Genomic DNA, 23,923 nt, shown 5'->3' on the forward strand with positions numbered 1-23,923 from the left:
TCTTGTGAGGCTGGCATCCTACTTCCCCAGGGAGGATTTAAAGAGTGTGTGGGCAGCCAGGTACCTGTGACTCACGCCTGTAATCCCAGCGATTCAGGAGGCTGAGATCTGAGGATCACTTCAAAGCCAGCCTGGGCCTGAAAGGCCATGGGACTCTTATCTCCAATTAACCACCAGAAAACCAGAAGTGGTGCTGTGGCTCAAGTGGTAGAGCACTGGCCTTGAGCTGAAGAGCTCAGGGACAGCGCTCAAGCTGAGTTCAAGCCCCACCTCTGACAAAAAAAAAAAAAAAAGAGTCTATGGACCATCATGTGTGGGTGTGGGAGCAATCCAGAGTGGCAGTGACACAGAGTCACACAGCTAGGGAAAGAGACAGACTCAGAGGGGCAGAAGGCCAGGGAGGAAGAGAGACAGAGATGCAGTGACTCGTGGAAAATGCAGACACAGACAGAGCCCAGACACCAAGACAGACAAGGAAAGAAGAACCCCGGGGAAAGTGGGGAACACTGAACTTGGAAGAGGCTGAAGGGAGACTCATGTGGGAAAGGATTGAGCCAGGTGGCTGGTGCCGCGGTGGCTTGTCAGCCCAGCTACTCAGGAGGCTGAGATCTGAGGATCTCAGATCAAAGCCAGTTTGGGACAGGAAGAAGTCCACAAGTCTCTGATCTCAGTTCACTACCAAAAAAAAAAGCCCAAAGTAGAGCTGTGGCTCAAGTGATAGAATGAGAGCCTTGAGCTTTAAAAATCTCAGTGACAGCTCGCAGGCCCTGAGTTCAAGCCCTGGGACAGGCACAGGAAAAAAAAAAAAGGTAGATGGGGGGGGGGGGGGGGAAGCAGGGCTCAGAGAGAGGAAGGATCCGAGAGCAGGAAGAGCAGAAGACCCCACCTGGGAAAGGGAATGAGGGACCTAGATCCAGGGCGAGGGTCCCAGGCGGGGTCAGGCGGCGTGCGGCTGTGAGGGGGGTTCGCCCCTGGTCACCGCCCGCAGATAAGGCCTGGAAATCGGGGGATTGGGAGACGCAGGGGATGGGGAGGGGGGAGGGATCGCGAAGTCCCCCCCGCGTCCCGCGTGAGGACAGACAGACAGACAAAGCATCCACGGAGAGCCGGGCGGGGCTAGTGCCCTCGGGGCAAGGAGGAGCCGGCGGTCGGCGAGGAGAAGGGGAAGGAAGCGGAGGTGCCGGGCGGGCGCGGGGCGCGGGCAGGAAGCAGGGAGGGGCAGCGGGCGGGGGCCTCCGGAAAAAAAGAAAAGAGAAAAAAAAAAAAAAACCGCCCCAACTTCCTGCCCCGCCAGAGCCAGGAAGCCGGAGCCTGGACACCGGGCCCGGGATCGCCCGCCGAGCCCGACCTCGGGCGCCCCGCCGGTCACCACCCCGCGCGGACACCAGGTACTGGAGGGGGAGGGGGCGGCCCCGCCCGGCCTCCGCCCCTCGGCTGCCAGGAGAAATGGGGAAGAGCGGGGTGGGGGGTGCTGGGACGCTGCTGACAGCCGAGGGGCCTCCCGGCTTGCAGCCCCAGAGCCCGCGGCCTCCTCTCCTGGGACCTCAGTGTACCCATCTGTCAAAAGGACGGATGCCCCACCAATAGATGGGGGTGGTGGTGGGGGTGGTGAAGGATGGTTTAGGCTAGATCGTCCAGTGGAAGAAAGGACGATCACATCCATCTATCTGTGGGGAAACTGAGGCACGGGGAATCAAACAGATGGGTCCCTTTGTGACACTATCTATGTCCAGTTAATTTGAACTTGAACGTGGCTTCCGCCCGCCCTTACGCCGACCTCCAACCCTGCAGGCTTGAAGGTCACCCCCAAAAGAAAAACAACAACAAACATCCGTGCTGGGCCGGTGTGAGGCTGAGCGTTGCAGAAAGGGTTTAGAGAGTTAATTTTTTTTTCCGGGTCACTAATTATACCCTGGGAAATAGATGTTGGGCAGAGAGCTGGACCCTTCTCTGCATTGCACGGAGAAGCAGATTGAGCCCTGGGAAGTAACTGCTTCTAGAAAGTTACATTGATGCCGGCGAGCCAAAGTTAAACTTCCTTAAGCGCAGAGTTTTGCAGCGGAGCGGACTGGCGGGATGGCCAAGGGACCTGGTGGATCAGCGTTCGGAATTCGGGGAACTGGGGAGACAGAGAGGGGGACCTCCTCCGGACTCCCCCCAGTTCGAGGTCCGGAGAATTGAGGTGTCGAAGATCGCCGAGATTTGCGTTCTGTCTGTCTGTCTGAGCCAGGAGTTTTGGGACCTCCCGCTCCCTCTGGCGGAGGGGGCGGGGCCCCAGGAGAGTGACAGGAGCAGTCGAGATGACGGAAACGTCAAGCCCTCCACGTCAGGCTAGAGCGGCCCTCGTCGGCCAGCGTGGCGCCGCGGAGAGCTAGAGCGTCCGGCGCGGCGCAGTCGAGTTGTCGGGGAGGCCGATACCTGGACAGACGTCAGGCTAGAGCGGCCGGCGGGAGGAGTGGGAGGAGAGTGGAGCTGAGCGCCCAGGCGCCTGGTGGGGCGGCTAGAGCGACGCGGCGGCGCGGGTGGGGGAGGCCTGGAGCTCGCGCGCGGAGGCTTCGGTTCCGGAGGCTGCCCAGGGGGGCTTCTTGTCCCCCCCCCCATCCGAGCAGGTGAGGGACGCGGCTCCAGACGGGGCCCCCCGGTGGGCACCGGACCCCTGACGGTGCACTCTCTTCCCCCGCCCCGGCATCCCCAGCTATCCACACTGCCACATCCGCTGGCATTTGAGGACCCCCTGGAGACCCCCTTCTCCCATTTAGGGCTCGTGAAGGCCCTCCACGCTCAGTAGAGTTGACAGGGGTTTGCAGACCTTCCAGGTTCTGGCTAGCATCCCTTAAACCTGGGGCCCTAATAAATAACAACAACAACAACTTTAGGCCCGGGACTTACCTCACACCTATCAAATTCTGTGCCCCCCCCCCCATCCCCTGCTTTTTCCTATAAAACCAGCAACTTTCCCTCTGTAGTCGTGATGCCCGGATTCTTTAGACCCTTGGGGTTGGGGTGGGAGGGGGAGCTACACATTCCTAGAACCCTCTTCAGGTTCTCAGGTTCTTGGAGATTCTGGGCCACTTGACTTGGGAGCCCGGAATTCTGCACTAGAGACCTGGCACCTGTTCACGTGTACCTCCTTTTCTTCAGGACAACCTCACACACCTCAGCCCATGGATTCTTCTAAACCTGCCTTGACAGCTTCCTCTTTCCCCTCCCCCCCCCTCCAGCCTCAAGCACACCGGGCCACCTCTCTCCACCAGAACTCTAGGCTGTCAGTTGCCTGTTGATCGATCTCACTTGATAGCTCTATCTTTGTAGGACCCTATATCCTAAACCTCAAACACTCCCATCCCATTCCATATTTTTTGTCAGTCGTGGGGCTTGAACTCAGGTCTTGGGCGCTGTCCCTGAGCTCTTTTGATCAAGGCTAGCACTCTACCACTTTGAGCCCCAGTGCCACTTCTGGTTTTCTGGTGATTCATTGGAGATAAGCGCCTCACAGATTTCCACCAGGGCTGGCTTTGAACCTTGATCCTCAGATCTCAACTTCCTGAGTAGTGAGGATAACAGGCCAAAGTCACCAGCACCTGGCTCCCTTTGTGGAGCTGCTTGCTCCAGTCTGTACTCCTGTCCAGGCCACACTGTCCACATGCCCCTCCCTGTCCTTCCCAGACACAGCAGACCTAATATATCTCAGACCTTTGATTGAAGTACTGAGATTTTAGCTTCCTAAAGGTGGAGTGTGTGTGTGTGTGTGTGTGTGTGTGTGTGTGTGTGTGTGTGTGTGTGTGTGTGTGTGTGTGTGTGTGTGTGTGTGTGTGTGTGTGTGTGTGTGTGTGTGTGTGTGTAATGTGATCAACTCTGGAGCCAGACTACTTGGTCTTTAAATCCTATACCTTATGACCTCTGTCTCAGTTTCTTCTTTGTAAATTAGGGATAGGAATGATAGTAGTCCTCCCAAACAAAGCAAATCCAAGTCAGGAGCTGGGCATGATGGTACACACAGTTATAATCTTAATTACCTGGGAGGCCAAGATTGGAAGGATCAAGGCCAGGCCAGCAAAAAGGTTAGCAAGATCTCATTTCAACAATCCTAGTTGTATGGGAGGGACAGAAAGGAGGATTGCTATCTGAGGCCTACCTGTACACAAACTCAAGACTTTACCTGAAAAATAATGAAAGCAAAAGAGTTGGAGGTATAGACTATAAATGGAATCCTTCCTAGCAAGCATGAGGCCCTGAGTTCAAATCTCCATCCTCCCCTCCCCCCCCCCCCCCCCGAAAAAAAAGTAATGTTGACTTCATGAGGTCATTGAGAAAATGAAATTACTTAAAACCTTTAAGGTAATAGTGCTGTTTTTGTCACATCCTGAGTGCATGTCATACCAAGTGCATGTAAAGTGATAGCTCTTTTTAAAAAAAAATTTTTTTTGTCAGTCATGGGGCTTGAGCTCAGGGCTTGGGTGCTGCCCCTGAGCTCTTTTGCTCAAGGCTAGCGCTCTACCACTAGCACTACTTCCAATTTTCTGGTGGCTAATTGGAGATAAAAGTCTCAGACTTGCCTGCCTGGGCTGGCTTCAAACCATGATCCTCAGATCTCAGCCTCCTGAGTAGGTAGGATTATAGATATGAGCCACCAGCATCTGGCAATAGCACTTATTTCTTCTTCCTCTTCCTTCTCTCCTCCTCCTCCTCCTCCTCTTTTCCTCTTCCTTTTCCTCCACTTTTTCCCCTCCTTCCTCTTCTTCCTCTTCCTCTTCTCCTTCTCCTCCTTCTTCTCTTCCTCCTCCTCCTTTCTATTATTATTATTATTTTGTTGGTGTTGGTCATGGGGCTTGAACTCTGAGCCTGGGCACTGTTCCTGAGCTCTTCAGCTCTAGGCAAGCACTCTACCACTTGAGCCACAGCATCACTTCTGGTTTTCTGATGGTTTATTGGAGATAAAAGAGTTTCCTGGTCTTTCTTTGAACTGCCATCCTCAGATCTTAGTTTCCTGAGTTGCTAGGATTACAGGCGTGAGCCACTGGCGCCCGGCTCTTTTTTTCTGTCCCGCCTGGCTTTGAACCAAGATCCTCAGAGTTCAGCCTCCTGAATAACTAGGATTATAGGTGGCAGCCACCAGTGCCAAGCTCTACTTCTGCCTTTTTGGTATTGAATTGAAGATAAGAGTCTCATGGATTTTCCTTCCTGGGCTGGCTGGGAACCAGAATTCTCATATCTCAGTCTCCTCAGTAACTAGGATTACAGGAATGAACCGCAAGCACCCAGATGCAATTTTATTTATGTAATTTTTTTTTTGTCCGTTTTGGGGCTTGAACTTAGGTTTCTCAGTACTATCCTTGAGCTCCTTTTGCTCAAGGCTAGTGCTCTACCACTAAGCCACAGTGCCACTTCTAGTTTTCTGGTGGTTCATTGGAGATAAGAGTCTCACTGATTTTCTTGCTCAGTCTGGCCTCGAACTGACTGCCATCCTGAGATTGCAACCTCCTGAGTAGCTAAGATTGTAGGCATGAGCCACTGGTGCCCAGCTACATAATCATTTGACAATGCTCAAAATCTTGAAATTAGTCAGGCTTGGATGGTGGACAGCTACACATTATGGAAAAGAATAAATTGGATGCCTGGGCAGGTGGACCCTTGGGATGGTATTTGGACATTGGAGAAGGCATCATTGTTTAGTAATTGGCATCAAATTATACCTCCCACTTATTGAGTGCTAGGGAGGGGCCCTATAGAAGAGAAAGCTGGCTCAGGCAGGGAGGGTTATAAATAGCTTTGGGGTGTGAGATGCTGTCCCTCCCCCAATGGTCCACAGAAGACTTTGCTGGAAAGGTTCTGAGAAGAGTGTGGACACGGGAAGGGAGACCGAGAAAGGCAACAAGAACTCGGGGAAAGGATGGGAAGAGTCAGCTTGAGATCCAGAGCTAGATCCAGAGAAACTAGCATGGGAAGAGTGGGAAGGGAGGGAGGAGAGCAGGGGAAGGAAGGGAGCAGGGAGAGGAAGAAGATACAAGTGCCTGGGCTGGGAAGGTGGCTCAGTGGTAGAGCGCTTGCCTTGCATGCCTGAGGCCCTGGGTTCGATTCCTCAGTGCCACATAAGAAAAAAACCGGAAGTGATGCTGTGGCTCAAGTGGTAGAGCGCTAGCCTTGAGCTGAAGAGCTGAGGGACAGCGCCCAGGCCCAGAGTTCAGGCCCCACAACCGGACCCAAAAAAAAAAAAGATACAAATACCTGAGGATGGGCTGTTCAAGACCCTCTCTGTTTTGGTTTTTTTTTTGGGCAAATACTGAGGGTTGAACTTGGCCTAGCCATTGTCCCTTAGCCTTCTCCCCCTTGAGGCTGGTGCTGTACCACTTGAGCCACAGCTCCACTAGAGCTTTTTGGTGGCTAATTGGAGTCTCCGGAATCTCAATTCTCAGACCTCAACCTCCTGAATAGATAGGACTACTGGTTTGAGCCACTGGTACCAGGCTTTAATAATTTTACATTTAAATATCAACAATGAGTTGAAACTGACCTTCTTTGTTTTTTTTCTTTTTCTTTTCCTTTTTTTAAAATTTTCTGTCAATTGGGCTTGATATCCCGGCCTGGGTGCTATTCCTGAGCTTTTTCACACAAGGCTAGCTCTACCACTTAGTGGATGTTTAATAAAAATCTCATGGAGCTGGGCTCATGCCTGTAATCCTAACTACTCAGAAGGCTGAGATCTGAGGATCACAGTTCAAAGCCAGCCTGGGCAGGAAAGTCCATGGGACTCTTATCTCCAATAAGCCACTAGAAAACTGGAAGTGGCGTTGTGGCTCAAGCGGTAGAGTGCTTGCCTTGAGCTGAAAAGCACAGGGACAGCACCCAAGCCTAGAGTTCAAGCCCCACGATCGCCCCCCACCCAAAAAAAAAAAAAGAAAGAAATGGAATTTCCTGTCAGGGCTGGCTTTGAACCTTGATCCTCACATCTCAGCCTCCTGAACTAGGTTAGGATTAATGGTGTGAGCCACTGGGCCTGACCCTGCCCTGATTTTTCTGGGACCAGAAGCCTAAGAAGCTGGGAATGATAGGAGAACTAGAAGAGTGTAGAGTGAGGCCCCAGGTTCCTGAGGGAAAAGGGTTCACAGTTTTGTTTTCTTTTGTGTGAAAGAGTTGGAGGTTGGGGGTTCGCCTTTGTGACTTCCTGTCACAGGAAGTAGGGCTGGTGGGTTCAGAGGCAACATCCTGGCCTAAGCCTGTCACAGACCAGAGAGCTCCCCACACCTCAGGCCTCTCCTTCCTACCTTCCCCGGAACTAACTCAGCTCCACCTTCCTCAAGGCCTCAACCCCTTGGGACCAGCCTTTACCTCCCTTGGCCCTCTCTCTTTTAGAGACCCAAATTGCCTGCTTTCCCCACCAGCCCCCCCCCCAGGGCCAGGAACCCTGGGTTTCAGGGCCTGCAGCCTTTTCTCCCCCACATCCCCCAAGCGCCCTTCCTTGGGCTCCCCGCCCCCTGGCTGGCCTGTGAAGGGCTCTTTGTGGCCACACAGAGGCCCCATTGAGCTGGGTAGGCCGGGTGGGGGGGTGGCTGTTTACTCACCTTCACACCTGGGCCAGGAATCTGTGAGTAACCTCCCCTCCCACCCCACTCCACCCCTAACCGCAGCCCCTCCTCTCCCCAGCCCTGCAGAGCCCTGGAGATGGAAGACGTGGCCCGAGGGGCGGTGAGTGTAGAGCTGGACTCAGCCAGGATGGGGGGGGGGGGGGGTGGAGAGGGTTGGCAGCTGCGAGGCGAGGAGCCCTGTAGCCTGAAGCTGTCTCTCCTCTTCCTCAGGCCCCAGGGCCTCCAAGACCTGGCCTAGTGCCCATCAGCATTATCGGAGCGGAGGATGAGGATTTTGAGAACGAGCTGGAGGCGGTGAGCAGAAGCTAGGGTGCATATGCTTCTGTGCGGTCCTTAGTGGGCGTCCTTCTTCCGTTCTTCATCTCTGCCCATCTTCTGTCTCTCTCCACCTTTCACCTCTAGTCTAGTGTTCAACCTTGAGTCACAGCTCCACTTTCAGCTTTTTTTCTTGGGCGTGGTATGTGTGGGGTAGTTAATTAGAGATAAGAGTCATGTATTTTTCCTGCCTGGGCTGGCTTTGAACCGTGATCCTCAGATCTCAGCCTCCTGAGTAGCTAGGATGACAGGTGCAAGCCACTGGTGCCTCGCTTCTACTCCTCTTCTTCTTTGTCAGTTGTGGGGCCTAAACTCCGGGCCTGGGCATGGTCCCTGATCATTTTTGCCCAAGGCTAGTGCTTTACCACTTTGAACCACAGCCCCATTTCCAGTTTTCTAGTGGTTAATTGGCAATTAAAGAGTCTCATGGATTTTCCTGCCTGGGGTTGGCTTTGAACTGTGATCCTCAGATCTCAGCCTCCTTAGTAGCTAGGGTATTAGGTATGAGCCACCAGCACCCAGCTCTGTACCCTACTTCTTGTAGCCCCAGCTTATCACTGCCTTCCCTGCATGAGATGCCATCCCTTCTCTCTGCAGAGCAGCATCTGATCACGTCCATTTACCCAGCTGCCCTTACTGTCACCTTAACAGCACAGACACAGCTCCCCACCCTACTTTCTACCCCATCATAGCTCCATTGGAGGACAAGCCCAAGCTCCCCTGCAACACCCCCCCCCCCCCCCCCCGTCCCGCACTCAACCTCCCTGTCCCCATGACCAGAACTCAGAGGAGCAAAACAGCCAGTTCCAGAGCCTGGAGCAGGTGAAGCGGCGTCCAGCCCACCTCATGGCCCTCCTGCAGCATGTGGCTCTGCAGTTTGAGCCAGGACCCTTGGTAAGGATGCCCAGGAAGGGAGAAGGGGGAAGGCTGGGGCAGGCAGGCACTCAGTGAGCTACACTGATACTGATCGGCCTGGATGCTGATCAGCCTGGAGGGCGTGGAGATCCAGATCCAGAACGCAAAGGTCATAGGGCAAGGCCGGACGGGGTCTCTACACCGGCTGTGGTGTGGGAGCTCCATGGAATCCTGAACAAGTAGCAAGTGCAGAGCATGCTCAGAGTAGGCTGTGCACACAGCGGCCTGGCAGAAACCACGTCCTGTTCTCCTTTTGGGCCTGTGGCAGCATCAGCCTCCCATAAGAGACACAGCTCCTCCTGGGCGCTCTGGAGGGATGGATATCAGGCTGGTCTCCCCAGGGGTTGTCACCAGACAGGTGTTCAGGGTGGATGTTCTCGAAAAGGCTATGAGCCATTGTAGGTCTCGATCCTGACAGAACCAGGGAACCTTCCTAACCAGGGTACCAGTGGCCCACGCCTGTAATTCTAGCTACTCAGAAGGCTGAGAACTTGAGGCTCTAGGTTCCAAGTCAGCATGAGCAAGAAAGTCCATGAGACTTTAACCTCCACATTAACCACATCATGAGGAAACAAGACCATGGGGAGCCACATAGAATCAAAAATATTGGCTGGGAAGGTGGCTTAGTGGTAGAGTGCTTGCCTAGCATGCATGAAACCCTAGGTAGGGTTCGAGTCCTCAGTACCACATAGACAGAAAAGGCTGGAAGTGGCGCTGTGGCTCAAGTGGTAGAGCGCTAGCCTTGAACAAAAGCAGCTCAGGGACAGTGCCCAGGCCCTGAGTTTCAAACCCCTGGACTGGCAAAACAAAACAACAAGAACAAAGATATTCCTGGTGTGCCACCTCTCCTCCTCTCTCCCCCTACCCGGAGGCTGCAAGGAAGATAAGGGCCTCGGGCAGTCAGGGTAGAAATCAGGGAGTGTTTCTCAAAGGAGGTGACATTTGACCCCCATAGCCCTAGTGTGGCTTTGCTGGGGGAGCTGGGGAGCCAGGAAGGAATAGAACCATGCTCTGTATCTTCTCCCAGCTCTGCTGCCTGCATGCCGACATGCTGGGTTCTCTGGGCCCCAAAGAGGCCAAGAAGGCCTTCCTCGACTTTTCCCATAGCTTCCTGGAGAAGACCTCGGTGAGACACCTGCTGCCCTGACCCTTGACCCTGGCCCCTGCTTGGTCCTTCCTAGAGACCCCTTTGTGCATCCCCCAAGCTCCACCCACTGAAGAACACACCCATCTGGGCCCTATTTCTGCCCACTAAGCATCCTGGCCCACAATCCTGTGGCCCCCCCCCCCCCCCAGGGCCTTCCCTCCTCCCACCTCACTCCAGTCTCCCTCGAGCAGGTCCTGCGGGTCCCAGTTCCTCCCAACGTCACCTTTGAGCTTGGTAAGGAGGAGCCTTAGGGATGAGGGAGGGTCTCTGGCTGGTTGGGCCAAGGAATCACCTTCATTCATTCATTCACTCATTCATTCATTCCTGCATAGTGGTGACAGCCCAAGGAAGCTTGGCTGTCAGGAGCCAGGGCCTCGGAAATGTGGTCCCCAGCCCCTAAATGTGTCCCTGCAGACCGCACTCGACTCGACCTCATCTCCGAGGACATCCAGCGACGCTTTGTGCAGGAGGTGGTCCAGAGTCAGCAGGCGGCTGTGAGCCGGCAGCTGGAAGACTTCCGCTCCAAGCGGCTCATGGGCATGACGCCCTGGGAGCAGGAGCTGGCCCAACTGGAGCCCTGGGTGGGCCGGGACCGAGCCAGCTATGAGGCCCGCGAGCGGCATGTGGCTGAGAGGCTGCTGGCCCACCTGGAGGAGATGCAGTAAGTGGGGACCAGGCTGTGCCACCCTTGGCATCCACCAGCTCTCATTCACATCAGGGTTCGTATTGGAGTCCTGGGGCTCAAGCCTACCCTGCCATTTTTTTTAATCGGTCGTGGGGCTTGAACTCTGTGCTTAGGCACTATCCCTCAGCTTTTCAGCTCAAGGCAAGCTCTCTACTGCTTAAGTCACAGCGCCACTTCTGGTTTTCTGGTAGTTTATTGGAGATAAGAGTCCCACAGAGGGCTGGGAAGGTGGCTCAGTGGTAGAGCGCTTGCCTTGCATGTATAAGGCCCTGGGTTCGATTCCTCAGCACCACATAAGCAGAAAAAAAAAGAAGCCAGAAGTGGTGCTATGGCTCAAGTGGTAGTGTGCTAACCTTAAGCTGAAGAGCTGAGGGACAGCACCCAGGCCCAGAGTTCAGGACCCACGACCGGCTCCCCCCCCCCCAAAAAAAAAAAAGTCCCACAGACTTTCCTTGCCCAGGCTGGCTTTGAACTATGATCCTTAGCCTCCTGAGTAGCTAGGATTGTAGGCTTGGGCGCTGTCTCTCATCTCTTCAGCTCAAGGCTAGCACCCTACCACTTGAGCCACAGCGCTACTTCTGGCTTTTTCTGCTTATGTGGTGCTGAGGAATCGAACCCAGGGCCTCATGCATGCGAGGCAAGCGCTCTACCACTGAGCCACCTTCCCAGCCTCTTGTCATTTTCTTTCATTCCCCACTGCCTCCCTTTTATTTTTTTTTTGTGCTTGGGCTGGAGCTTGAACTCAGGACCTGGGTGCTGTCTCTGAGCTTTTTCACTCAAGACTAGCACTCTACTACTTGGTCCACAGTTCCACTTGTAGCTTTTTGGTGGTTCATTGGAGATGAGTCTCATAGACTTTCCCTGCCCTGGGCTGGGTTACAGTGATTCTCAGATCTCAGCCTCCTAAGTAGCTGGGATGACAGGAGTGAGCCACTGGTCCCTTCACAACGTTGTCAGATGTTTTTCTTCTCCCCCACAGACACACCATCTCCACAGACGAGGAAAAGAGGTGACCGGGCAGAAGAGGGCAGGCGAGGTGGTTGGTCTGGGCCTGAGGAGCTCCCTGGCTCTGCTTCCTCTGCCTCACAGGAAGTGCTGTGGGAATTGGGAAGGGAGGCCCACCTCAGCCTCTGGGGTAGTCAGGTACTCCCGATGGGGGTCTGTGTGCATTGGGGTCCTCATCACCTCCTCCCCACAGTGCCGCTGTGGTCGCCGCCATCAGCCTGTACATGCGCTATCTCGGAGTGCGGACCAAGAGTGGGGATAAGAAATCGGGGCGTAATTTCTTCCGGAAAAAGGTGCTGAGGCCAAACCTGGCCTTTTCCTCTTCGGGGGCCTCCCCCTCCCCCACACCCAGGGGAGCCTCAAGACTGGACACTTGAGGTTTGGTTCTGCTTTGTGTCATCTTAGGAATGTTCACCCCTCCTTCCCTGGCCCCCATCCTCCTGTAGGTGATGGGGAACCGGCGGTCAGATGAGCCCCCCAAGACCAAGAAAGGGCTGAGCAGTATCCTGGATGCTGCTCGATGGAACCGGGGCGAGCCTCCAGGTATGGAGGGGGCCAGGGCCATAGCCCTGCCTGCCGTGTCTTCCTCAGGCCGTCCGCACCTCATGTCCCCCTCTCTCATTTCAGCTCCAGACTTTCGACACCTCAAAGGCGAGGTTGATGGTAATGAACTTGTTGTAGCAGAGCGTCTATCCTGAGACCTGAAGGAGGAGGGGTGGGGGCTGGACCCTGTGTCTGAGGGAGGGGCCTGGGATCTGGACCTCTGGGTCTGAAAGAGGAGGTGGTGGGGTCTGAGGGAAGAGGATTCAGTGCATTGGGAGGGTTGTTTCTGGACCTTAAGGGAGGAGATGGAGTTAAGACCCTTGTGTCTGAAGGAGGAAGGCTGGAGCTGGACTCCTGGGTCTGATGGAGGGGAGGCTGGGGCCTGAGCCTGTGTGTTTGAGTAGGGAGGGCTGGGATCTTTATCCCTGGGTCTGAGGGAGGAGGGCTGGGGCCTGAACCCCTGGATCTTAGAGCAGGGGGGTGGGGAGCGGGTACCTTACTGGGTCTCTGGGGCCTTAAGAGACAGAGGCTGATGTCCTGGGCCTCAGTGGTTGGTATGGAGACAGCTGCTCTTCCATTTCCCCTCCTTCTCACTGTCTCTCCAGGGGAAAAGCCAGGCCCTGTAGACCGCAAGGGAAGCCTTGGCGTGCCTTCTCGGGACAGGACTATTGGGGCTCCTAGTCAGGACCCCTCTGGAGTCTCCCTGAGCCCTCTGCCTGTGGACAGCCCATATCGGGAAGCAGGTGAGAGGTTCAGGGGCTGGAGTGGGGGGGGGGGGAGGGGGGAGGGGCAGCGTGGGGCTGCAGGGTGAGTGCCACTAGCCCCAGGGACACCTCTTGGGGTAAAAGACTTGGCTCACTATGACACCTCCCCACCTCCCTCCTTCTTACCATCTGCACCTGGTTACCAGTGTTGTTAATGGCTGCCTCAGTTTACCCTTTCTGCTTCTTTCTCTCAGGGCTCTGGCCTCTCTCCCAGTGCTATGTCTCCCCCTTCTTTTTACTGTCTTCCCTGTCACCCCCAGGGCTTCATTTCCAGAAGCTGAGTAGAGAGCAGTGCCCCCTCCAAGTAACTATTTCTCAGGGCTGCATAGCCTTCTGCTCCTTACGTCCCTGATAGCTGCTTGCCCAGCTTGAGTTCAATATTTAAATCTTAACTCATTCCTTAGTATACTTATCTTTGTGTGTTTGTGTGTCTGTCTGTCTGTGCGCACGTGTGTGCGCGCGCGTGCACACGCAGGTTCTGGGGCATGAACTGAGGGCCTGAGTGCTGTCCCTGAGCTTTTTTTGCTCAAGACTAGCACTTTTCCACTTAAGCCACATTAAGCCTCAGTTCCACTTCCAGCTGTTTTGGTGCTTAATCGGCGATAAAGAGTCTCATAGACTCCTGCCCAGGCTGGCTATGAACCTCCATCCTCAGATCTCAGCCTCCTCAGCAGCTAGGATGACAGTGGTGAGCCAATGGTATGGCGCTCCATGGACTTTGTATTGTGCCTCACTCCGGCCTCACCTACAGGTTCTGATACCTCCCTGGAGCCGGGAGACACTCCTTCACAAGGCCCTACAAGTCTGGAGCCCCTAGCACCCCCAGAAAACCCAGAGGACGGTGCTGAGACAGAGAGGTACCTGGGTGGGGTCTCAGGAGGGCCAGGGCTGAGCAGGGACAGCTGCTGGGGGCTGGGAGGGTATGTGGGGGTTGCAGCCGCCATTTGCACCTGCCTGTTCCCAGCCATGCCCTCACTGCTAGCTCCCTCCTGCCTTTGTTCTGTATCGGTCTTCAGTCCTTTCACTTTCCTTCTTTCTTCCTTCTTCTTCCTCGTTTGCGGATCCTCCTCCTCCTCTTCTCTTTCCTCTGTATCTCCTGTTCCTCTGCCTCCTTTCTGGCCAACTTTCCTTCTACACCCTCCCTTCCTCTTCCTCCACTCCAAACTATCTGCCTTGCCCACCCCTTCCATTTTCTATCCTTCCTCTTTAAGCCCCGCCCTCTTTAAGCTCCACCCACCTGGCTCTTCCCCTGCTCCTGGGGCCCCCACCCCCCCCCCCATCCCCCCCCACCCCGTGCTCCCTGCTCCCTTCCCGGGGGCCCTGTCCCCCTCAGAGTTGGGGGACAGGTTCTGCCCCCTGCCTGTCCTCGTGCTGCTGCTTTGGGGACCCTTTGAGGGGGGTGTGGGGAGGCGAGCTGGGTTCCATTGGGTCCACCTCTGACCCTGTACCCTCTCTCCCCAGAAGGTGGAAGAGGTGGGTGCCTGGGCCCTGGGTGGGGGAGGGCCAGCCCTCCCCTGCTTCTCCCAGCCCCTCCCTTCCCCCCCATGGCCACTCCACCCCCTCCACCCCCCCCCCCATGAGGGGTGGGTGGGGACATCACCCTCCCAGTTGAAGAGCTAAGTATGGAAATCCTTCCCTCTTTCTCCATGTCCCCACCTCAGGGAGGGAGGGGTCCCTCCACCCTCTTGGCCACCTCCCCTTCCCCCCCACCCCCCACCCCAGCAGCCCACAAATCCTACTATTCCTGACAATTCTCTTCTGTTGCATGTTGGTTCCTGTCCTGTCTCCCTGTCCCTGTCCTGGTCTTTCCCTGTCCCTGTCCTGTCCTGTCTCCTTGTCCCTGTCCTGTCTATCCTGTCACTGCCCTGTCTGTCCTGTCCCTGTCCCTGTCCTGACTCCCTGTCCCTGTCCTGTCCCTGTCCTGTCTCCCTGTCCTGGTCTCTCCTTGTCTCTGTTCCGGCCTCTGCCTGACTGTCCTTGGCCTTGGGGTGCAGGCTGCCAGGGCGTCTGGGGCGCTCAGAGAGCCTGCGGGTGAGTGACCGCCGCCGGCCTTCCCGGGGCAGCCTCGGGGCTAAGGGCCGGGGTGGGGGCCGCTCCCGGAGCGACGTGGACATGGACCCCAGCTCTGCCACAGCCGTGCTTGGCCCCACCCGACAAGCCACGTACGTTACTCCCTGTCCACACAGGCCGTCTGGAGAGTCAGGGAGGGGAGGGCTCCCAGAGCAGCAGAGAACTGGGCAGCCAGTGGCCGAGGCCACAGAACCCCTGTCCTAGGCCTTGGGAGAGAGGGGTGTGGGGTTAGACCACTCTAGGGGCCCAATGCCAAGACCACAGAGGAGTTGGACACTTAAGGAGTTGAAGGCTTCTCCCTGGGGTACCACCAAACAAAGGGTACCAACGAAGGCCTCTGTCCACAGCCCTGAGCCTGGAGATGATGGGGAGCCAGGACGGTCAGGACTGGAGCTGGAGCCAGAAGAACCCCCTGGGTGGCGGGAGCTGGTCCCCCAGGACACCCTGATGAACCTTCCCAAGAGCCAGGTGAAGCGGCAGGAAGTGATCAGTGGTGAGTGTGGGGCCCCATCCACCCCACTCTGGCCATGGACAGGCACGGGGAGGCGTCCACCTCCGTGTTTGTTACCATGGGGAGAGCTTGAGACAGGTGAACCCCACAGTAGCCCCCTCAGAGGGAGGAACAACAGTACAACAGCTAACATGACCCATTCAGGCTACTTGGGAGACTTGAGGATAGAGATTTGAGGCCAGCTCTGACAAAGTTACTCTGAAATCATCCTGAGAAAGTAAGACCAGTGCCAGTGGTTTACAACTATAATTCTAACTACTTAAGAGTCTGAGATCTGAGGATTTCAGTTCAAAACCAGCCCAGAGCCGGGCGCTGGTGGCTCACGCCTGTAATCCTAGCTACTTAGGAGGCTGAGATCTGAGGATTCAAAGCCAGCCCAGGCAGGGGACCGTGAGACTCCTATCTCTAATAAACCACCAGAAAACCGGAAGTGGCGCTGTAGCTCAAGTGGTAGAGCGCTCGCCTTGAGCTAAAGAGCTGAGGGACAGCGCCCAGGCCCAGAGTTCAAACCCCATGACCGACCCAAAAAAAACCAGCCCAGGCAGGAAAGTTTGTGAGACTCATATCTCCAATAAACCACTAGAAAACCGGAAGTGGAGCTATAGCTTAAAGTGGTAGAGCACTAGCCTTGAGCAAAAAGGCTCAGAGACAGTTCCCAGTCCTTGAACTCAAGCCCCAGGACCAACAAAAATAAAAATAAAAAGTAAAAGGTCTGAGGTTGTGGCTCAAGTGGTAGAGGGCTTACCTAGTATGTGTCTGTGTGTCTGTGTCTGTGTATCTGTGTGTCTGTGTGCGTCTATGTCTGAGCTCAATCCCTAGTACCAGGAAAATAAAAAATAACAGAACTCTTGGAGGTGAGTGAACTCCTATGTAATGTTCAGGGTCGTTCTGGCACAAGGGAAGGAAATTTTAATGTTCTGATTCTTGTTTAGGGTATGACTTTTTTTCTCATGGGACTAAGGTTTAAACTCAGGACCTTGAGCTTGGCTAGGCAGGCATTCTACCACTTAGCCAAATCTCCAGCACTTTATTGCTTAGGTTACTGTTCAGATAAAGGTCTCTTGTTTTGGCCTGTGGCCATAGACCTAGCTCCTCCAACCTGTGCCTCCCAAGTGGCTGGCACTCTAGCTTCACACTACCATGTCTATCTTTTGTTGTCTTTCCAACTTTGTACCCTGGCTCACCACAAATTGTAGGCTTCACAGTTTCTCCCTCTCTAGTAGCTGAGATTACAGGCATGAGCCACTGCACCCAGCCTTTTTAGTTAGTATGATCTTAATGGCTTAGGGGAAAAAGGGTTCCCATAGGGAGCAGTTGGGGAAAATAAATGAATACATTAGCAGTGCTTGCTTCTGAGTAGAAAAATAATAGTGTATTGTTTCCATCTTGATTTTGCTAACTGCTTGGTGAGACTTTTTTTTCCTCAGTTGCTAAGCTTGAACTCAGGACCTGGCCACTGTCTGAGCCTCTCTTTGCTCTTGGCTACTCAGGAACCTGAGATCTGAGGATCCTGGTTCGAATCTAGCCTGGGCAGGAAAGCCCATGAGACTCTTTATCTCTAACCACTAGAAAACCAAAAATGGTGCTGTGGTTCAAGTGGTAGAACACTAGCCTTGAGCTGAAGAGCTGAGATACAGCACCTAGGTCCAGGGTTCAAGCCCCACGACCAACAAAAAAATAGGGGCTGGGAAGGTTGCTCAGTGGTAGAGCGCTTGCCTTGCATTCATGAGACCCTGGGTTCAATTCCTCAGCACCACATAAGCAAAAAAGAAAAAAGCTGGGAATGGCCCTGTGGCTCAAGTGGTAGAGCACTAACCTTGAGCTGAAGAGCTGAGGGACAGCGCCCAGGCCCAGAGTTCAGGCCCCACGACCTGACCCAAAACAACAACAAAAACCAGCCAGGCACAGGTGGCTCATTCCTATAATCCTAGCTACTCAGGAGGCTTGAGATCTGAGGATTGCAGTTCAGAGCCAGCCCAAACAGACAGATCCTGAGACTTTTTTTTTTTTTGTCGGTTGTGGGCCTGAACTCTGGGCCTGGGCACTGTCCCTCAGCTCTTCAGCTCAAGGTTAGCCCTCTACTTCTTGAGCCACAGCACCACTTCCGGCTTTTCCTGCTTATGTGGTGCTGAAAAATTGAACCCAGGGCCTCATGCATGCGAGGCAAGCGCTCTACCACTGAGCCACCTTCCCAGCCCAATCCTGACACTCTCAATTTCCAGTTAAGCCCCAAAACATCTGGAAGTAGAGCTGTGCTCAAGTGGTAGCGTGCTTGCCTAGACCAAAAAAGTTCAGGGACAGAGCCCCAACCCTGGGTTCAAGCCCCAGGACCAGCACCAAAAAACAAACAAACACGCACCAATAACAAAAACCAGAAAGCAAGGCTGTGAAGATGTCTGGATGGTTAGATATAGTTTGCTGGCAATGGAGTCATCTGCTCCCAGTTTACATGGGGATTTCCAGGTTTTATCCCCTGCAGACAGTCCCAGCACAAGAGAAAGGGTGGTGGCTCAGGGAATCCTTAAAGTCGTGTGTGTGTGTGTGTGTGTGTGTGTGTGTGTGTGTGTGTGTGTTTCTACACATGTGTACATGTGTGTAGTTGTGTACACACATGCATGTGTGTGCACCAGTCCTGGGGTTTGAACTCTGGCCTGGGCGCTGTCCCTCAGCTCTTCAGCTCAAAGGTAATGCCCTACCACTTGAGCCACAGCATCACATCTGGCTTTTTTCTGCTTATGTGGTGCTAAGGAATCGAACCCAGGCCCTTCATGCATGCGAGGCAAGCACTCTACTACTGAGCCACCTTCCCAGCCCACCCATGAGCTTTTTTTGTTTGCTTGTTTTTTGCTCAGTGCTAGCACTCTATCACTTGAGCCACAGTGCTACTTCTGGTTAATTGGAGATAAGAGTCTCACAGACTTTTTCTGCCCTGGCTGGCTTAGAACCTTGATCCTCAGATCTCAGCCTCCTTAGTTGCTAAAATGACAGGTGTGAGTTCCTAGTGCCCTGGCTTATCAGAGGATATTTAGGAAGGTGAATGACTCAGAATGTCCCCCCAGTAGGAAGCACCCCTCTGGCCCTGTCCCTCCCCCAGTGTACCAGAGACAGTCCCCCCCAGATCTGGCACCCTCCCCAGCTTCCTGCTTTGGGGCTTCCCACAGAGCTGCTGGTGACGGAGGCTGCCCATGTGCGCATGCTGCGTGTGCTACACGATCTCTTCTACCAGCCCATGGCGGATGGGGGCTTCTTCCCCCTGGAGGAGCTACAGAACATCTTCCCCAGCCTGGATGAGCTCATCGAGGTGCACTGTGAGTACTGGGCTGAGTCCCTCCAGCTCCCTCCTTTTTGTGTGTGTGTGTCAGTCATAGGGCTTGAACTCAGGGCCTGGGTGTTGTCCCAGACCTTTTTCACTCACAGCTAGTGCTTTCACTTGAGCCACAGCTCTACTAGTAGTTTAGTGGAGGTAAGAGTCTCATAGACTTTCCTGCCTAGCCTGGCTTCAAACCTGGATCCTCAGATCTCAGCCTCCTGAATAATTAGGATTACAGATGTGAGTCACCAGCCTCTGGTCAGCTCCCTCCTTTATGCCTCCCTAGACCCAAAGCTCAGCAGCCTCTGTTCCAGGGACCTCCCATTCCTGTCCCCATGTGCTCATTGTCCCTAAGGAGCAGACCGATGCCTGCAGCCAGGTTCAGACAATCCTCTCGGGCCCCCACCACACATCCCTTTTCCTTAAACCCCTCCCCCAGCTTTGTTCCTGGATCGCCTGATGAAACGGAGACAGGAGAGTGGCTACCTCATCGAGGAGATCGGAGACGTGCTGCTGGCCCGGGTGAGGATGCCCCACGCTGCCCAGCCCCCCTCCCCCTCCCAGGCAGGGGTGCGCCAGGCCTGGCCTAGTTGAGGCTTCCATCTCTGTTTGAGGCAATGTTCCTGCTAATCCCACCTGAGACCTTGCCTGGCTTGACTCTCTCTAGTTTGATGGTGCCGAGGGCTCATGGTTCCAGAAGATCTCCTCCCGCTTCTGCAGCCGACAGTCATTTGCCTTGGAGCAGCTCAAAGCCAAACAGCGCAAGGAGCCTCGATTCTCCGCCTTTGTGCAGGTGAGGAGGCAGGAGCAGGTTTTGGAGTCCTCGGGAGGATGGCTGGGGTCTGGACCCTTGGGTCTGAGGGAGGATGCTGGGTCTGGGGAAGGAGGTTGGGGGCTGGACCCCCTGAGTCTAAGGGAAAGGGGCTTGGGCCAGGATTCCCTGGGTCTGAGGGAAGAGGCTAGGCCTGGACCCCTGGGTCTGAGAGAGGAAGACTGGGATCTAGATTTCTGGGTCTGAGGGAGGAGAACTGGGGCCTGGACTTGTGAGGGTGGAGGGCCTAAAGCTGGGGTCTTGGATCCTGGGGGACAGAGGGGCTGAAGTCCTGGCCTTGGGCGCCCAACACTGCTGTCCCCTCAGGAGGCAGAAAGCCGCCCACGCTGCCGCCGCCTGCAGCTGAAGGACATGATCCCCACAGAGATGCAGCGGCTGACCAAGTACCCCCTGCTGCTGCAGAGCATCGGGCAGAACACAGGTACTGGCCTGACACTGCCCCCCCACTCCCTACCCCAGCATGGCCTCCCATGGAGGGTGGAGGTTCACCCAGGCTGGCCTCTCCCTTGCCCACAGAGGAGCCGGCGGAGCGGGAGAAAGTGGAGCTGGCCGCCAAGTGCTGCCGAGAAATCCTCCACCATGTCAACCAGGCTGTTCGTGACATGGAGGACCTGCTGGTGAGCTGGGCCTCAGCAGCTGGGCCTGGGCCGGGCGCTGCTGGCTCCCTCCTGCCATCCTAGCTCCTCAGGAGGCTGAGCTCTGGGTCCTGCCAAGTTACTCTTGGCTCTTGACCTCTTTGGGGAGTCACTGAGGTTGTACCCCATGCTTGACTTGTTTCTGTGACCCTCCTGTTTCTGGCAGAGGCTCAAGGATTTCCAGCGGCGCCTAGATTTGTCCCACATTCGGCAGAGCAGCGACCCCATGCTGAGCGAGTTCAAGGTGGGCTCTGTGGTGCCCCCCCATGGCCTGTTCTGTTGCTACTGACAGAAAGAGGCTCTGATTCCACCCTGCTGCTGGCCCCAAACTCCTGTCTGTCCCCCACCTATGGTGCCTGCTGCCCTCCTTTCCCCTCCTCCCCTCCCCTCTGCTGACCATGGCTCCCTCCTGCCCCAGAACCTGGACATCACCAAGAAAAAGCTGATCCATGAGGGCCCGCTAACATGGCGGGTGACCAAGGAGAAGGCTGTGGGTGAGTGCCCAGGTGGGGCGGGCCAGGGCAGGAGGCCAGTGAGTGGGATGTGGGGAACGACGTGAGCACCCACCAGCCTCACCCCACAGAGGTCCACGTGCTCCTGCTGGATGACCTGCTGCTGCTGCTCCAGCGCCAGGACGAGCGGCTGCTACTCAAGTCCCACAGCCGGACACTGACGCCCACCCCCGACGGCAAGACCATGCTGCGGCCCGTGCTGCGGCTCACCTCCGCCATGACCCGGGAGGTGGCCACTGGTCAGTGTGCCGCAGGCTGGCAGGGGGCGGTGCACCTGTGCAGGGCTGGGGTCCCTCTAGGGTCAGGATGGGCACTCGGGGGAAGCAGGGAGCCAAAGGGTCCCAGAGACCAAGAAGTTGGCCCAGGCGCTGGTGGCTCCTGCCCTGTCATCCTAGCTACTCAGGAGGCTGAGATCTGAGGAGTGTAGTTCAAAGCCAGCCTGGGCAGGAAAGTCCATGAGACCTTCATCTCCAATGGGCCATCAAAAAAAAAAAAAAAAAAGCCAGAAATAGAAGCCATGGCTCAAGGGATAGAGTGCCAGCCTTGAGTAAAAAAGTTCTCAGGGGGCTGGGAAGGTGGCTCAGTGGTAGAGCGCTTGCCTTGCATGCATGAGGCCCTGGGTTCGATTCCTCAGAACCACATAAACAAAAAGAAAAAAGCCGGAAGTGGCGCTGTGGCTCAAGGCGCTAGCCTTGAGCTGAAGAGCTGAGGGACAGCGCCCAGGCCCAGAGTTCAGGCCCCACGACCGGACCCAAAAAAAAAAAAAAAGAAGTTCTCAGGACAGTACTCAGGCACTGAGTTCAAGCCCCAGGACTGGCATAGGAAAAATGTTGCCCTGCAGCTGTGGACAGGAGTGGGGGGGGGGGGGGCAGCAGTTAGCATGGGGCTGGGGGAGAACACGGGGCCCAGGGAGGGTGCATTGCGTCACTGCCTCTCAGGGGCCTTCCAGCCTCTAGCCTGTGCCCAGGGACTGGCACTCAGGGAGTAGGAGGGGCCTTCCTGGCTGTGAGCCCCATCTCCCTCTCCCCCTGCAGATCACAAAGCCTTCTATGTCATTTTCACCTGGGACCAGGAAGCCCAGATATACGAGCTGGTGGCACAGTCTGTGTCAGAGCGGACAAAGTAAGAGGGATCCTTAAGGGCAGATGGGGTGGGAGGTCCTTGCCTGGCTGGTGGGGAGGGGGGGCGGAGGAAGCTGACTGCCCTGAGCCCATGGCCTGTCTCCCCAGTTGGTGTGCCCTCATCACAGAGACTGCTGGATCCCTGAAAGTCCCAGCCCCTGCTAACCGACTCAAGCCTCCCCGGCCCAGCCCAAGCAGGTGAGGGGGCAGACACCTGGAGACTGGCCCTGGGTATCCATGGCAACCAAGCTCAGTGTGCCTGTGGGCCCGACCCATCAGGGCCTCTGTCTCCTAGCTCCACACACCCCCCGCCCCTGCCAACCCCCAGAACCAGGGGCATGGGGTCACCTAGCACTTCCTCCTTCTAGCACCCGAGAAACCCTGCTCAGCAGCTCCGAGAATGGCAACGGTGGTGGCCGAGACATGCCTCCAGCAGAGGGTGAGTCAGGAGGGGTACGGGGGTGCTCTGGGTTGACGGGGGAAACATCCAGGATCTGAGCACCCTCTCTGTTCCCCAACCAGCCCAGACTGAGAGAGCTCTCAGAGACCTCCTGCCCTTCTGCAGACCCGGTGCCGAAGGCCAGCTCGCCGTCACAGCCCTCCAGAAAGGTAGCATCATCCCCATCCTCCAGGACCACCAAACATGCCCAGACCCTGTTCACACTGTGTGTGTGTGTGTGTGTGCGCACGCGCACGTGTGTGTGTACACAGGCGTGTGCCAGTACTGGGGCTTGAATTCAGGACTGGGCACTGCCCCTTAGCTTTTTCTACTCAAGGCTGATGCTCTACCATTTGAACCACAGCAACATTTCCATGGTTTTGGTATTTAAGCCCTGACTTGCTTTGAACCTGATCTTCAGATCACAGCCTCCTGAGTACTAGCTAGGATGACAGGCAGGAGCCACTGATGCCCAGCAAGACTTGAAAACCCACGTTTCTACCCCATCTACACCCAAGTTCCTCTTTGTGCTGCAGCTGCCCTCTGCCCACCCCCAACCCCCCCATGCCTTCCATCTCCAGCCTCCCCTGCACCCCTTTTTAAACCTCTAAACTCCAGCCCGGGGCACTGCATCTCATAACTGCTCCCCTCCCCCCCCCCCCAGTGCTGGCCCTGAAGCAGCTCCTGTTGCCTACGGAGGAAGACCGTGGGGCGGGGCCTCCCGGAGAAGGGGACGGGGTGCCAGGCGGTGGTCCCCTGGGACCTGCACAGACCCAGGAAGTTCAGGAGCACCTGCTCAGCTTAGAGGAAGCCCTAAAGCAGCTGGAGGTGTGACTGGTGGTGGACCTGGGTATGGCTGAGGCGGGAAGACAGCGCCCCCTCTTACCCATAACCTTACCTTCCTCCCTGACCAGGAGTTAGAAGAGGAACTCTGCCGCCTGCGGCCCCTCCTGTCTCAACTCGGGGGGAACCCTGTCCCCCAGTCTAGCTGCACTTGAGGTCTCTGCCCTGGCAGGTGAGTGGGTGGAGGGGGCTGGGCGGCTGCCCCTTGAGGGGACAGTGGCTGTCTGTTGTTCCGTCTCACCTCTGCCCCCTCCGCCTCCTGCTTCGTCTGCTCCTCTCTCCACCCCCAGGCCTTCCGCCAAGAGGAGAGAAAGGAAGGAGAGGACGTGAGGGCCCCCCCATCCCAAAGCAACTGCAGCATCTCCTACCCCAAGGGCTGGAGAGGGAGCCAAGATACCAAGGCCACAGCCTGGGGGCTGCCCCCCTGCGGGGTGCCTGCCCCTCCCCCTCCCCTGCCTTCTCTCCTCATGTTTCTGCTTTGGGGGGGGCATCGCTGGGACCCCTCCCCTTTTCCTGGGCCATCTCAGTATTGCCTGTTGGGGGACACCCTCCCACCCCCCCACCAAGTGCCTTTACTCTTGTGGGGTTTTTGTTTTTTTTTGGTTGTTTTTGGTACCCTGGAGGTTTATTTTTAATATATATTATCTAAGGACCCAAGGTCTGTGTGTGTGTCAGTGCGCCCCCTTCTGGGAC

The 23,923-nt window shown here is 55.8% G+C and overlaps 1 protein-coding gene across 6 annotated transcripts; it reads left to right on the forward strand.

Moving 5' to 3' along the window:
- Positions 1-1,280: 1,280 nt before the first annotated feature.
- On the forward strand, positions 1,281-23,847 carry Arhgef1 (Rho guanine nucleotide exchange factor 1). Of its 6 annotated transcripts, none has more exons than XM_042667892.1 (31): positions 1,281-1,388; positions 7,642-7,683; positions 7,794-7,877; positions 8,679-8,792; positions 9,841-9,939; positions 10,152-10,194; positions 10,375-10,621; positions 11,625-11,654; positions 11,844-11,943; positions 12,097-12,193; positions 12,278-12,313; positions 12,799-12,936; positions 13,709-13,814; positions 14,419-14,430; positions 14,952-15,119; positions 15,375-15,520; positions 18,700-18,846; positions 19,288-19,370; positions 19,516-19,641; positions 19,987-20,101; positions 20,197-20,297; positions 20,482-20,559; positions 20,734-20,809; positions 20,899-21,066; positions 21,862-21,949; positions 22,057-22,146; positions 22,317-22,387; positions 22,471-22,557; positions 23,052-23,215; positions 23,302-23,402; positions 23,521-23,847. In XM_042667892.1, exons 2-30 carry the CDS (start codon positions 7,660-7,662, stop codon positions 23,383-23,385), a joined length of 2,922 nt encoding a protein of 973 aa, XP_042523826.1. In that variant the 5' UTR covers positions 1,281-1,388; positions 7,642-7,659; the 3' UTR covers positions 23,386-23,402; positions 23,521-23,847. The 6 variants fall into 6 exon arrangements, with proteins under 6 accessions (XP_042523826.1, XP_042523831.1, XP_042523832.1 ...); XM_042667894.1 differs by lacking the exon at positions 1,281-1,388 and adding an exon at positions 2,446-2,609 and having other exon boundaries at positions 7,626-7,683; XM_042667893.1 differs by lacking the exon at positions 1,281-1,388 and adding an exon at positions 2,446-2,609.
- Positions 23,848-23,923: the final 76 nt, after the last annotated feature.

This window comes from Dipodomys spectabilis, unplaced genomic scaffold (assembly GCF_019054845.1).
Source record: "Dipodomys spectabilis isolate Male_0828 unplaced genomic scaffold, ASM1905484v1 ptg000422l, whole genome shotgun sequence".
NCBI classification, from domain to species: Eukaryota; Metazoa; Chordata; class Mammalia; order Rodentia; family Heteromyidae; genus Dipodomys; species Dipodomys spectabilis.